The sequence below is a fragment of the Gavialis gangeticus genome, unplaced genomic scaffold (genome assembly GCF_001723915.1).
Source record: "Gavialis gangeticus isolate Ggan-Ray unplaced genomic scaffold, GavGan_comp1, whole genome shotgun sequence".
Taxonomy (NCBI): Eukaryota; Metazoa; Chordata; order Crocodylia; family Gavialidae; genus Gavialis; species Gavialis gangeticus.
The window spans coordinates 71,921,470-71,936,990 of record NW_017729029.1 but is presented as its reverse complement, the minus strand read 5'-3'; the positions used below and the strand labels follow the sequence as shown (position 1 = coordinate 71,936,990).

The 15,521-nt window shown below is 40.2% G+C and overlaps 1 protein-coding gene across 3 annotated transcripts in view; it reads left to right on the top strand.

The window, feature by feature from the left end:
- SPOCK3 (SPARC/osteonectin, cwcv and kazal like domains proteoglycan 3) overlaps positions 1–15,521 on the top strand; it is a 703,183-nt gene that overhangs the window by 660,760 nt on the left and 26,902 nt on the right. For all 3 annotated transcript variants that reach the window (XM_019521753.1, XM_019521752.1, XM_019521754.1), the window contains one exon: positions 8,452–8,673. In XM_019521753.1, the coding sequence (XP_019377298.1) occupies positions 8,452–8,673 (222 nt within the window). The remainder of the gene's footprint in view (positions 1–8,451; positions 8,674–15,521) is intronic.

Genomic DNA, 15,521 nt, shown 5'->3' with positions numbered 1-15,521 from the left:
TGCGGTGTCCAGAACTGGACGCAGTACTCCAATTGTGTCCTGACCAATGTTGCATAGAGGGGGAGTATCACCTCTCTGGACCGGCTTGAGATGCATCTTTGGATGCACAACAAGGTGCGGTTGGCTTTGCTGGCTGTGGTCTGGCATTGGCAGCTTATGTTCATCTTGGAGTCAATAATGGCTCCAAGATCCCTTTCCACCTCTGTGCTTACAAGGGGGGAGCTCCCCAGGTTGTATGTATGCTATGGATTCCTTCTCCCCAGGTGCAGCACCCTGCATTTATCTACATTGAACCCCATGCTGTTACCATCCCGATATTAGGCCTCAAAGACCAGTGCTTGGTCATTATATACAGTTTACATAGTTTTGGATCAATACCATTGACCTAAACAAGCCTACACTTTGCAAGTTAAATACAGTTCAAAATATGATGCATTTCTTCAGCACATGAGGCAGGGGAAAAAAATCAACCTATGTGATAAAGGGCTGAGCAATATTGGAATTCTGCATGAGGGTTTCTATACATACCCATTTTTTGTCATCCATTTTTGAGCAAAAAGAAAATGTTTTTGCAGCATTTCTGATTGACATGACTACTACCCTTGTACAAAGCTTTATTGTATTGCCTTAAATTTGTGGTAAATGAATCGCCAGTCTGCTTTGTCACTCAGTTGCTACCCAGAATATGTTGTTGCTGTTGACTTATGCTCAGCATAGTACCTACAGTACATCTCTTTCTAAGTGTCAGTCCTCCATGAGAAGTTTTAAACTTAAAAGTCTGTTGCATGTGCAGAGGCTATAGTAGTAATGGATTACACTTAGGACTTACAGTACATTTTATGATCAGTGCAGATTTTATTTATTCATTCCTTTCGTCTTCACATCAAGTAAATCTCTCACAGACTTTAGGGGCTGGGTACTGCCATCAAGTAATAATAGAATTAATAGCAATTACATTTAAACTGCAAACAACACCCTCAAACAGTAAATATGAGGAAAGATATCCCTACCCCTAAATTCAACTGAATTCTTACTGAAGTCCAATATCTGAGATTATTGCCTGGAAAAGTGGTATTCTAGATAGCAAATGTACCCAGATCAACACTTTAACCTCAAGACAGAAAAATAGCTGAAAATTAACCATTGGGATAATTCAGTCTTGTGTGATATGAAACTGACTGTGCTAGTGAGATTCATCAGGAATAGGATGTTTAGACATGAAGTGAAAATTACTAGAGGTCAAACATGAATGTATCTTGCAAAACTAATAGCAAAAGGTTCCCTAGCAATAAAAAATGGGAGTGTGGAAAATACAAATGGGACTGCTGTGTAGTGAGGACAGGATAAAGCTTAAAGATGATCAAGATATGTACCAAAACCTAAATAGATATTTTCCTTCAATTGTCAGTAAGTTTACTGATACTGATCATAGGGGCATAGGCATCCCGTAATTGGTAATGAAATGAAAATTAGGGAATGGAAATGGAAGTTACCATGGCTTTGGAAATGAAAATTACCACAACTGATGTAAAAGCAAAATTCAGAAAGCATTAATGCACTCTATCAGGTTCATCTACATCCCAGAATTCTGAAAGAACCGATATATTAAATCAGAGGTCTGGCAGAAAGTTTGCTAAATCAGTATCAATTCAAGGTTGGGTACTATACTGCTGGAGAATATAGTAAAATAAAATAAAATACTAGGGTTGTGCAAAGCGGGCCATATTCAATTCAGGTTCTGCCTGATTCAGGGGACAGTGATTTGATTCGCTGATTCAGATCACTCTCCCGATTTTGATTCAGCCGAATCTGAATCTGAAGCTTCGATGCCGATTTGGCAAATCAGTGATTCAGCCATAGCACAGCTTTAAATGTTTTTTCTACATACCTCAAGGTACCAGACACAGCTTGTGAACACTGAGACGGTGGGGCAGATGGAGTGTCCCATAGGAGCATTGGTGGGGTCCTGCCCTGTGCTAGCAGCAGACCTGGAAGTGGACTAGAAGTACTTCTGGACCCACTGGCTTGGCAACTGGCTGCAGGAGGACCCTAGGTAACCCCCCCACTCCAGACCCAGGAGGCACCAGTCACTGAGCTCGGGGGCAGGGGGAGGTCCCTTGCATGCTTCATGGTGGACCTGGAAGTGGACTGGAAGTGGTTCTGGTCCACTTCTGGGTCTGCCACCAAGCATGCTGGGGACCCCTCCCCCCCCAACTCCTGTGGGATGCTCCATCCACCCCACCATCTCAGCATTCATGAGCCACCTGGTACCTTGAGGTATGTAGAAAAAACATAAAGCTGTGTCTATGTCCAAATCATCAAATCTCCTTGAGTAGATTTAGAGAGATTAGAGGGTCTCCTGACGGGATTCAGATTCAGAGACTCGGCTGCCAAATCGGGCTGAGTCTCCGCCAAATCAAATCAGCAACCAAAGCTTCGCATAGTCCTATAAAATACCTACATTTAAGAAGGGGGAAAATTATTGAAGCAGTTCCATTAATTTGACCTCAGTTGTATGCAATACTTTAAACAATAATTAAAGCGTGGAGGCAAATGTAAAATGGCATAAAATGCGACGTGGGGTTCTCAAAGGTAAATTATACCTAATTAACTTCATAACTGATAAGATAACTGATTTTCCAGAGGAAGGAATTCAGTTGGTCTCATTTTTCTGGACTTTAGTGAAAGATTTGATACAATACTCCATTGAAAATCACTTATTAAATGGGAGAAAATGTAGATTAGTAAAAGAATTGTAAACTGATTAAGGAACCAGATTATGGGAAGAAAACAGGTAATATTAAATGGGGAAGTATTAGGCTATAGGGAGGTTAATAGTGAGGTTTTTCAAGGGTCTCTCTTAATACTGATTTTTTGTAATATTTTCATTAATGATTTGGCACCAAAAATAAAAATTTGCCCATGAAATTTGCAAATGACAAAATTCAGAGGGGTTTTCATTGCACAGAGGAAGAATGATTAACCAGGAGTCCTGGAATAATAAGAAATAATAGAATTATAGAATCATAGAAAATTAAGATTCGAAGGGACCTCAGGAGGTCATCTAGTCCAACTCCCTGCTTAAAGCAAGACTGTCCCCAGCTATATCATTCCAGCAAGGGCTTTGTCAAGCCAGGCCTTAAAAACCTTGAAGGATGAAATTGCCACCATCTCTCTAGGTAACCTGTTCCAGTGCTTCACCACCTTCCTAGTGAGAGAGTTTTTTCCTAATATCCAACCTAAACCTCCCTTAGTAAAACTTGATACTATTGTTCCTTGTTCTGTCATCTGCCACCACTGAGAACAGTCTAGCCCCATGTTCTTTGGAATCACCGTTCAGGTAGTTGAAGGCTGCTATCAAATCCCCTCTGTCTTCTCTCCTGCAAACTAGGTAAATGCAGTTCCCTCAGCCTTTGCTTGTAAGTCATGTGCTCCAGCTCCCAAACTATTTTGGTTGCACTGGACTCTCTCCAACTTGTCCACATCCTTTATATGGTTGGGGGGCCCAAAACTGAACACAGTACTCCAGACGTGGCCTCTCCAGTGCAGAATAGAGTGGAATAACTACCTTCCTCAATGAGGAATGTGGAAGTTTAATTGTACACAGTCATACAGCTAATGAAGAATAAGAAAAATGTCTGCTATAAGCTGATTACTCGTCAGGTAGAAGCAGTAGAGAGGCCAGTTCTGGTTGCCCCACATTAAAGAAAAATAAGCCTTGGTAAGAAAGGTAATTTTAATGGAGCAAAAACACAGGATGTGTCTGTAATGCAAAGTGTGATGTTGTGTTGCTGTGCCTAGGCTGCTTTCAGTACCAAAAATATCTCATTTTAAAACGATTTAATTCACTGCTACATTCACATTGCAAGGACTTTTAAACCAGAGGTTGGCAAACCATAACCCATTGGCCAGATGTGGCTGGGGCTTCAGCACAATTTTGTGAGGGGGTTTGCTGTATCACAGATAGCTGGATAGGCACGTTATGCATGCTATACCATGATGGTCGTCATCAAGTCCTGGTGTCAGCCCTCCTTGGACATAATCTGGATCATTGTGGCCTGCCCCTGGAAAACAGTGCTAACCCTTGTTCTACATGTGCCAATGCTCTACACATGCAAATGCTTCAGGATGGGTTTTACTTTATAGATGGGCAGGCATCTATATGTGTGGAGAAGCAGGAGTAGATTTGCTGCTCATGCCAGCAGTTTGTTCCCACCCCTGCTGCCCCTGCACCAGCCCCTTGCAGCAGCCAGCATGAGCTCTAGGCTCCCCCTTGGTACCAGCCTAGGGGCTGTCAGGGAGCATGGGGCCAGGAGACATCTGTCTTCTGGCAGGGGCTGGGAGATTGCTCCCTGCCCCCAGGAGCTGCCTACTGCCAGAGCAGGCTCTACCATCGTGGTCACAGACTGGGGGCTTAGAGATCCTTGCCGCCGGGGTAAGGAGGCATTGTCCTCACTTAGGCTCCAGTGGCAAAGCCCACCCTGGCAGCAGGCAGCTCCCAGGGGCAAGCAGCAATCTCTTGCACTCTGCTGCCCAGCTGACCAGAAACAAATTTTCTCCCAGTTGGATATCTACACGTGCCATACCGCATAGTAATTACTCCCAAGTAAATTTGTTACCTGTATTTACAGGTAGCAAATTTATTCGCAATTAGAGCAAATTACTGTGTAGTAAGCATCTGAATGTGTAGACAGGGACAACGCTTACTGTGCAGGAATTTGCTCTGATTTCAAGTTTTCATGTAGATGTGCCTGCTGTGTGGCATAGAGATATAGAATCCAGATTTAAATTAACAAATATGAGTAGTGTACCTGGATAACCAAAAGAATGTAGCCTATTTTTAGCTTAGCAAAATGAAGGATGAGCACCAAAACTACTTAAACTAAAGGATAATTTTGGCAAAAGAACAACTGGGTATTATCTGGCCATGAATACATTTATCCTGGACCTTAGAAGGTGGTTTTTAGCAATGACTTCAGTGACGGTTTTGGATTGTCTTCCAATAGAAGTCTAGGGGCAAGATACTCAAGCACTTTTAAAATAGAGCTTGATCAGTTTCTAGAAGTGATTATATGATGCTGTTGCCTGAAATACCAAGAATGAGACTCAATGGCTGATGTTTGGTTCTTTCCAGTTCTATTTTTCTATTTAATTTTGCCCTATCTTCCTATAATAAATATACAATATTGTGATAGTTAAAATTTAGATCAGTCTTGTGTCTCAGATTTTGAACAAACACAATTTTGTAAGTCAATTTTCTTCTGTTGAAATGTTTGTAAAGCCTGAATTAACTCTTATGTCTCCTCTCCTAAAAGCCATAATATCATAAAACGTCATTTTAAAGAGTATATTTCAACATTTAACTCTATCTCTCTAAAGAAACAGAGTAAAACATATTTCTCTGTGCTAAATGTACTTCTTAAAATTTATACAAAAAATACCTCATCTTTGCTGCTTTCATCTTGAACAATTTAGTCGGTTCCCTCATGTCCATTTTAATTAATCTCTTTCTAAACTCCACTCATACCCAGAATAAACTTAATAAGTTAGGATGCACTGGGAACTCACCAGTATAGCCTCATTTTATACCTATATGCTTCACAGAAGAAGCAAGAAAAATTTTGAAGAATAGGAATCTAGAATTGGATCAAATGGCAAGCTGATGTGAGATGTAATCAAGAAGGAATGATGAAGGAACTCTGTAGGAAGAAAGTTCAGTGTAAGCCTGTGTATGGTTTATACAGTATGTGTCTTTCAATGCAGTGTGTGAGCTGGTGTCTTTAAGAGGGGATTCAAAAGCCAGGTAATGGAAAGCAGATGAAGTACAATTAAATGGGTTTATTTCCTCTTGGCCAGTTGAGGAGTGTAATAAGAGTTTGTAGTCTGAGATTTACTGAAATGGAACCTGGAAGCTAGTGATGTGTGTATAATAAATTTTCAAATTTTCATCCATGTTCAAATTTTTGCCCTTCTAGCATTTCATTCAAAAACTAATATAAAAAATCCAATTAATAAAGCAATCCATCCTCCAGCAAACCATCTCCCAAGACACCCTCATCTTGGAGTCCTCTCTCTCCTGCCATTTCCCTAGACTTCCAGCTTCCTCCTTTAATGTGTTTTGGTGGTGTTACCTTTTGTGGTGGAAGGAAATGAAGTTTTTGCTTGCAGAAGATAACAATATTGTAGGTCTGAAATTCTTCATGTGACTCCACAAATATGATTCTTTTCATTTGTGTTCTCTCTGGAATTTCTTTGTATTGTGTCAATACAATTAGGAGGAGGTAGAAAATGCACCACACTAGTGTCTTAAAAAATTGTAGAGGCAATCCTGAATCCACATTTTACAGTCAGGATCATAGTATACTAGAACAAGACATTTTCAGCAAATAGAACCTTAGAGTTTAGCCAAATTTCCGAAGTAACTCTACCAGGAGCAATAACTTGTTAATTCTTATTAAGTATTATGGATTCTACAAGAAGTCTTTCAAAATATGAAATTGACCTGCCACTGACTGCAGTTTTCTTCTTGGCCCTTATACCCTGTCCTGTTCCGGAAAAGATCCTCGAAGAGAATATTGATTTATGTTTTCACGATTGGCACCAGTGTTGCATTTTAGCAGAAACAAACGCTGTGTCACAACTGATTAGGGCCAGAATGTACCAGCAGAGCCACGCTGTCCATTACTGATTTTTGTTGTTATAATGACATTAGTGAGTATTTGGTTTTGGCCACATTTTTTATATGGCTGAGTTATGCCATTCCCTGAAACATCCATAACTTAAGATCTAAGCATATGCACACATTTGACCTTGGTTTTTTTCAGCTAAAAATGGATAAAGGTAGTAAAATCTGTAGGAGTTGTGAGCAGTTTGTTGGAATTCCAGGTTCAGATATCTTTGATCAATTAACTTGCATTTTTCAGGACTCAAATATTTTAACAACTTTCTTCTTTACAGAAAACCAAACACATGTATTATTTGAGATTTTTGTAGATGAGACTTGTTTATATTTTAACTATATCAAGGGGTTATAATATTTTTTTTTTTTAGTCAAAGAAAAGCACATGGTTATGCTAACAGTGAAAGGAGGGTTACCAAATTTGATACCTTTAAATCACTGGATCTAATGTTACATAAATAAATGTTCTATTGCTTGTCCTAGCAGCAGTCATTTGTGGAATAACTAAAATGACTGCCAACGTATTCACAAATTACTTTCATACCAGAGGCATAGCAAGCTCCTTTTGGTGCCCGGGACAGGAGGTGGGGGTACTGCAGGGGTGATGGGGCCAGAGACATAGTTGGTACGGTTTGTGCCCTGAGAAACTACAGGCCAACTAGTGTGAAAGACCCAGGGGGTGAAACCAGGATGGTTCTGAGGCTCCTGCAGCTAAGAAAAAAAGGCGTCCCTTTTCTAAGAAGTTAAGCCTCTCACTGCTAAATGCCATGCTGAACAAATAATTAAAGTCCCTAATTTAGCAGGGGGACACCCTTCTCCTCCATCTTCATTCCCTGCTCTTTTTTCCTTCATCATTTAACTGCCTTGACCTGCAAAGCCTCCCTGTATTATTGCCTGGATCCTGGTCCCACTCCATGCAGTGAAGCCTGTAGCTGTCAGAATACCAGCATTGTTGTATCTATTCCAGCACCCTGCAGCCTCTGTCCCAGGACCCTTGCCCTTAATCAGCACCTGAGGGTAGTCCCCCACTTACCTACCCCCAGTTACACTACTGCCTCACACAGATTGCCCCTAAAAGAAAATGGTGGAGGCAACAAAAGTTCACATTAGTAGCTATGTTGCTGCTCATTAATTCATGTTTTGGTCTGCTCAGGCCTGCCACAGATGCTATCTGTAAACTGTCTGCAGCCCTGGTTAAAGAATGTGGTTGGTCCAGGGACTTGAAAGGGAAAAATGATTGTGTGGGGGGGAGAAATAAGTTGCTTGTTCTTTTAAAGTGGTCTTTTCATGCAGACTATAGATAAGGTGTAATATTTTTTAGTGTACCTAAGGCTGAGAGTCACAAACCTTAAGAGTGTTGAGTATATATTACAGAAAGCAACCACTGGGCTGCAGAGTGTCACATGGAAATTATTCATTTTACTGGTTCTGTGAGCATCACAAACCACTGGAGCTATGGTCCCCTGATTTATGATGTCACTAAAGTCCCTCAAGAGAATTACTTTCCTGAAAACCACCATAGATCATTTGTTATTCTACAGAATGTGTGTTATACGTATCACATTTGGCAAGAAAGCTCTTATGTTTTAAATGTGTTAAGGCGGATGGTGAGATTAATTCTTTAGCAGCTGAATTATTGATTTCTTTTAAATACAGTTTGTATATTATTTATATACAGCTTTATGTACTGTATCCAGAACACAGCACTCCCTTTCCTGGCCTGAGCTGTATCTTTCACTGATATCCAATTACTTTCTATTTTTGCCTCTTAGGATTTGATACCAGCATTTTGCCAATTTGCAAGGACTCCCTTGGCTGGATGTTTAACAGGCTGGATACGAACTATGACCTGCTGTTGGACCAGTCAGAGCTTGGAAGCATTTACCTTGACAAGAATGAACAGTGCACCAAGGCATTCTTCAATTCTTGTGACACATACAAGGACAGCTTGATATCTAACAATGAGTGGTGCTACTGCTTCCAGAGACAGCAAGGTAAAAGATGAGAATAACCTGCAGATGCAGATGACTGACCTGATTGTAGTGTTTTATCATTTTTGCACATGTTAAAAAGGTTATAGTGAACTACAAGTTCTTAAGTGCTTATCTTAGGAATTTGTCTTAAGGTTTTGAACTACTGTGAATACACAGTGAAAAGAAAGTAAAAAACAAGCTGCACTGAAAATGTTGCCATACATCAAAGACATGCTAAATAAAATGTCAAATAGCAATTAATGCTTTTATAGCAGCATTGCTTCTCCAGCCAACCTCCAGCAGACACTTAGAGAAAAGAGGGAACCAAAATGAAAGAACAAAATTATCAGCATTAATCCTCCCTCTATCTGTTTTGCTCACATTATAAAATAAACATTTTTATTGCTCTGCTGTGGCATTTTAATGTTCTGTTTTGTGAGCCTATTAAAATAACTGAATCAACTGCAACATCCTGCAAAATGTTATTTTCATTCATTTGACCCTATAGCTATTGATTTTTAGGACCTAGCTGAAACCTTTTGTTGAGTTCTTGAAATTATTTAGAAAAAAACAAGTTAATAATATCTATAGGCAGTTCATTTCTGAACTATCCACTAATGAAAATTAAATCAACAATAAACAACACTTTTATAGCTATGTAATATATTCCGTAAGTTATTAAATCAAATTAATTTTAATAAGGTTTTTAAAAAATCCTCATCATTATCTACTGGCTGAGGCTGGACAGAAATTTATATATTTATATTCAGCTTCTTATTCAGCAGATGATTTAGAGGAAAAAAAGATCAGGTCTCCAACTCCCACTGGTTGTGTCTACACATCGCTGTAACAAAAACCTTGGTGACATAACTCATTGCTATGAAGACGTAGCATTGGCAGGCACAAAGTGTAATGCCAACACTACTGCGCAGTAGCATTGGAAATGACCCATGCATGAAAAGTCATTTAGTGTTTGCTTAAGCAATTACTAAATGATTATGGAGTAACAACTGCACAGTCCAGCACACATGTAAATGCACCCACTGAGTGGCTGTGTCTATACAAGACACTTTACTATGCTGTAGACTAACCTAACCATCTACACATGCAGGCACTTAGTATGCAGTAAATTAATCTACTGTGCAGTAAATTTACTACCCGCATATGGAGTAATGTTACCGCCCAGTAAAGCCAAATAGCATTAATTGCACATGAAACGCACCCGGTTAATCTGTAAGAATTGAGGATTAAATTGGCCCTTGGTACCAGCTTAGAAAACTAAGGTAAGTCTGTTTTGTGTCCCTGATGCTCCCCTGGAAGTCTACTTTCGAACACTCCCTGCCCATCCACTATCACTTACATACGCCAAATCCAGTAATGTAATGATGTAGCAGTTTTGGGAGTTTCTGCTACAGCTGTTCTCAGCATCTCTGTTGGGATGCCCCTAAAGCATCTTGACAGCCACATTTCTAATTTTAGAACATGCAAGCAGAGGCAGTAAGTAGGCAAGATATGTTCAAAACTTACCTTCCCAAGGAGCTCTGAGGATGCAGTATCAATGTATCTTAATCTTATCAGTGTCTCTCTCAAACCCTCACATTTGAATTTAAAAAGCCCCAGTTCTTTTTACATGATTGAGCTAACTGTCCTCTTGTTTGCTTAAAATCTACTGTCAGATATCAACTCATTAATAACTACCCAGCATAAAAATCAAGTTTTCATCTTTCAAGAAATCTTATTTACTTTGAAATAGGACTGTCTTTTCAGTTGCAATTTTAGAAGTATCCTGCTGCTAAAACCACTGGCCATGCCTACACATGCGCTTAACTGCAGAGTACAATAATTAGCTGCAGAGTAAAGCATCACCATCTACACGTGCAATGGTATTAAGCTTCAGTAAGCTAATTAATGCTGCCATAAGATAGTACTGTCGGGTACAGTACTATCATACAGCAGGGTAATTAATTGCAGTTAAATACATGTGTAGATGCTGACCATGGGCATAAATTGCAACCAGTCAGCCAGCCAGCAGGGTGTCAGACTCCTGCCTGCTGCCTAGACACAGCTACACACTTGCAGTACTCCACTCGTACCCCAGCCAGCCCCTCTGCAACCTGATGCTGACACCTGGAGTCCAGGACTGACCCCCCGTTCCTCCTTGGCCATGGTGTAAACTGCTCTGCCCCAACTCAAAGTGCTGCTGTCCCAGCCACACATGAATACCATGCCCAGGAGTAGTTTACTCCTGCTCAAACTGCTCTGGAATTTGTTGCTTCAAATGAATTGCACATGTAGATAGAAGCATACGGCTGGAAGGGACCCCAAAGGATCATCAGGTCCAGTCCTCTGCATGAGCAGGAAAGACAGCTGGGGTCAGACAACCTCAGACGCACCCACTAAGTGCCAAATTTGTGTTTATTTTTAACGTAAACATAATCTCCATAAAAGAATGAAGAGTTTCTCAGACGAGACCATCATTCTACCAGATAATGTGACGGGCTTTCTTTCCCAATTATTTGGAAAGGTGCAGCCATGCTGCAGCACATAAGATGAATCTTACCATTGGTTAGGAGTCATTGTGGGCTAGTGTTGTTGCCAGTTTCATACAGTGTATGTATAGTGTACAGTTTATATTTCACCTGGGATATGCAAATAGCACTTCCCTAGATTAGTTTCAATACATTTTTCCCCCAGATAAAGCTGAATCTTTAAAATATATGCGTAGGAAACATTTACTCAGGAATCACCCAGGAAATGATCAAATGTCACTTAGTCATACAGATAAAAACATTAACAATTTAGATAAGTCTACCAGCTCCCTTCCTCACCACAGAATCCAACCATTACAACATTATTTTCTCCCCTGCTGGTTTTTCCATACTGTTCCTTGCTTATGATACCTTCAAAAGGTCCTGATTTAAAAGAAATTAGGTTGCTAGTGATACCCACAGTTTTGCTTTCTCTGTAGTGAAGTTTTCTTCAAAACACTTAACAAAATGAAATTGTAGTTCCAGCAAATATTTCAACAGTAAAACACTTCCAAGCACTCCCACCCTCTATGAACATTAAATCTGATGGCAACACTTATCTTCTGTTCACATTCCCTAAGTACAGTATGAGATGAGAGTTGTCACCTATCTACTATTAGTCATTTAACCATTATATTATTCACAAGTCTTCTCTTCCCATAGTATGAACAAGTCACAGAAACATCAGTAATTTTTTATTTTTATGAAAATTTGGTTATTTATTTGTGTTCCTTTATGTATTATTGGATTGCACAATCTAAATATATAACTCTCTTAAATGAGATATTTATAGTGATAGTATTACTAGCTAGAGAAGACTTGTTTGCCTCCCTATAATATTCATAAAGTATGCTTGCATTAATAAAAAGCTTGTATGTACATAGCCAGCACTTTATTCATGATTCTGTTGATGTTTTCTGGGAAGTTTTACTACTCTCAAGTATCATATACAGATGTTGATAACTGCTATCAATAGTTGTATTGGCTGTGTTCAAAGTAAATACAAGAATGCAAGCCAGATAACATACCATGAGCCTATACATTTTTAAAGATAAATAATTGTACCTAAACCTACTATCAGACCAAGATCCTCCTTCTTTGTCTTGGTCTCTTAAGGCAAGACTGGAAGTATTCTTCAAGTTCTGAGAGCATCTTTTATCTTTAAAGGGAGTGGTAATGAAGAGTAGGTGTAACTGGCCCCTCTGTTGGTCACTGCACATCATCCCTCCCTAATTATAAGTTCTGCCTTCTAAAATAGTCCAGTCATTTCCTTCTTCAGCAAGAAAGGAACTCTGCAGTAGTTGCTCCTTACTAACATGTCCCAACTCTTCTCAAGATCTCAGTATTTGAAAGATTTTTCCTCAGTCTCTGTGCTGTTTCCAGTCCATTTGATTTAGTATTTCTGAAATACTTGTCCGAGACTCTTCAATGGATTTCTGTGGTACTTCAGTTCCCAAATTTGATCAACATTTTCTTTTTTGTCTCTGTTCTTTGGCCTCTGTTTCCCTCCATGTGCAGGCAACATTTTATGTAAATGTGTTTATCTAAGTGCCTGCTTTAAGCAGTAAAGCACTCCATTTCTACCATAATGTTACAGTTCTCACCTGAATGCTGAGGCACTACTAGTCTTTTCATTTCGGCAGATTAGATTGTTTTAATTTTCTGGGGCTAAGGGATCATTGCAGAAGAGGTACTAGCACTAGATTGCCAGGAGCAAGGTGCTATCTTTCCAAACTATGTAAGAAGCAACACCATCTATTGCTGCTTACCACAGCCGATACTGCCCTTGATGCCTCGCTGCCCTCTCTTGTTTTTCAGGTTTTAATATCGAACAAGGATTCAAGTATCTTCAGTAGCTTCAAATTTAGCCTATTGAACAGAAGTGACAAAAGCCTAAGATTTGTACTTGCTATGTCATCTTCCTGAGATGCATTTGCTTAGACACAGTTATAGCTGGTGCTGAAGAAGTGTATTATACACTACAAGCTGTCACTGAAATAGCTGAGGAGACTGCTTTAAGTCTCACATGATGCTGATCCAGAGTGCATCACATGGTCAACCTGTGAAGTTGACATATTGGTTCGACAAGAACATGAAGAAATAAATTTCCCTGCCACTGCTGCCCACACTTACACTGCCCCAGGCCCCCCAAAAGTACAAAAGGGTGGCCTAACCAACAAAACATCCTGGGCTTGCAACACAGAAGCTGAGGGCTCTGTGAGCATCATCTACCTGATACTACACATGAAGTCACTGATAATATTGTCTTGGTCATTGGGTAAAGTGGATAATCTATATCCATCCACAGCAGGAAATGAACCAGCAGTTCCTTGATGTATTTCTATTGAAGATCACCAAATTTCCCCCTCCCCTCTACCCTCTCAGCATCTGGCAGCAGAGAGGGTCAGGGAACTAAAAAATAAAAAATCCTAGTCTTCTGTGTGGCTCCCTTGAAGTCCCAAATACAAGCTTCGAGTCATCCTTCTCTCTCTTTATTGGCAGGGGTAGCACTCTTGACACAGTTGGATGTCATACCTCAAGAGTCAGTACTCCAGACATAAGAAGCTTTGACTCAGTAGCTGTCTCTTGCACTGAAGGTCTTATCTCAACTCATACCACTGTCTTATGAAGTGTATTCTCCAATAGAACTAGCACATGACTGTCCTCTCACCTAGGCAACTCCAGCCATTTGAGTAAGGGCTGTCTATGGATCAGGAGGGTGTAGTCTGATATTTGGACTTAGGCAAACAGAAAGACTTATCTTGTGCCAAATTCCTTTCCACTTGAGAAGAACACGAGCACAGTGACCATAAATGAGGAAGATTCTTTCAACTTTTCCTCAGTTTTTACTGAAATTGTGCAAAGCCACTGCTAGGAAGTGGCAAAATCAGCCAAGGTATCACACTGAATGGGTTTTGTCTCCCAGTGAGTCAAAGGAACTGATTGAAGATAAAGAGGATAAACCTTTTTAATGAGTCAGGGTGGCATGAGCTCAAGTTCTGTCTTGCTGTCACTCCCTTCTGGGACCAAAAGCTTTAACTGCTAAGAGAGTTCTGGCAGTCTTGTGCTCTGGTAGTGAAAATCTTGCAAGATCCTCTTCAAAGATATACTTTATGTCAGTACGTTTTATGTGCTGCAGTCTTTCCTATTGATTCATGTTATTTCATTTTCTAATTACACATTTTATGGTTATAAGCAGTAAGGATGATTTAGACTCCGTGGGTAATTTTTAAACTGCCCTGATCAACTTTGGTATTTGTAGTTTTATGTCTAATTTAAGGGACTTTGGGTTTTTTTATTTTTCCATGTATCAAGTGTGTTCCCATTCAGTGCATTCCCCCTCTTTGGAAGTTTCCGTTATGCTTTAGATACTTGCTGTGTTAGTGGAGACCGCTAAATACAGAAACCCTAGAAATAATGATCCCTTTCTAGATGTCAGAGGGTGCGTCTGCACGATCCACCCACTGTGCAGTTGTTACTTATTGCAAATACTAAATGACTTGCAATAAGTAACAAGCTTATGCAAGTACTAAATGACTGCACAGCTACTGGTGTTATTGCGCAGTGCCATCACCACACAGTTCTTGCCTGGCACTACTGTGCAGTAGCAACCAGTTACTGCACAGAAGCTTGTTACTACTGCGCAGTGTTGTCATTGCACAGTTAGTGCCCAGCAATGCTACGGCGTGGTAACATCTCGTGTAGACACACCCAGAGAGACAATACATAAAAGACTATTGTTCAAACCTGTATGAAATATGAAGGATAGCAATAGTTGAAGTTCGCTGTTAAGAACTAATAACCAGAATAACCATAAATGATAGAAAGATTCTGAATCTCTCCTGCAAGGTGTTGAGGAACTTCAGTTTCCATCAAACACTTATAACCAAAAACAACCAAAAAGGAATATATTTGGTTTATATATAAAAGTCTTCATTGACTGTTTCTGTAAACCAGGAGTATCAAACTTCCCCACCCCCTGACTCAGATTCAGGTGTGGCAGCACTAGTCGAGTAAGCAGTGACAGTGGCAGGTGTGGGCTTAGTGTAATTGTCTTTTGTCCCCTGCTATGGATACATATTGCCAACAGGGCTCCATGAGCTGGACTTCGGCAGCAGGTCCCACTGTCACTTGCCTTGCTGCAAAATTACCAGCCCCTCATTGAGACCCATGGGCCACATAACACAGCTCCATGGGCATGGCCAGATGAGCGTGCACATGCCTTTTGCAGCATCTTAGCCCCCTTTGAGATGCGGCAAGAGGCACATACAGGAATAAAAAAACATTTCCTGCACTGCAGATTTGCAGTGCAGGGGCAAAATTAGACCCCTGGATATCCAT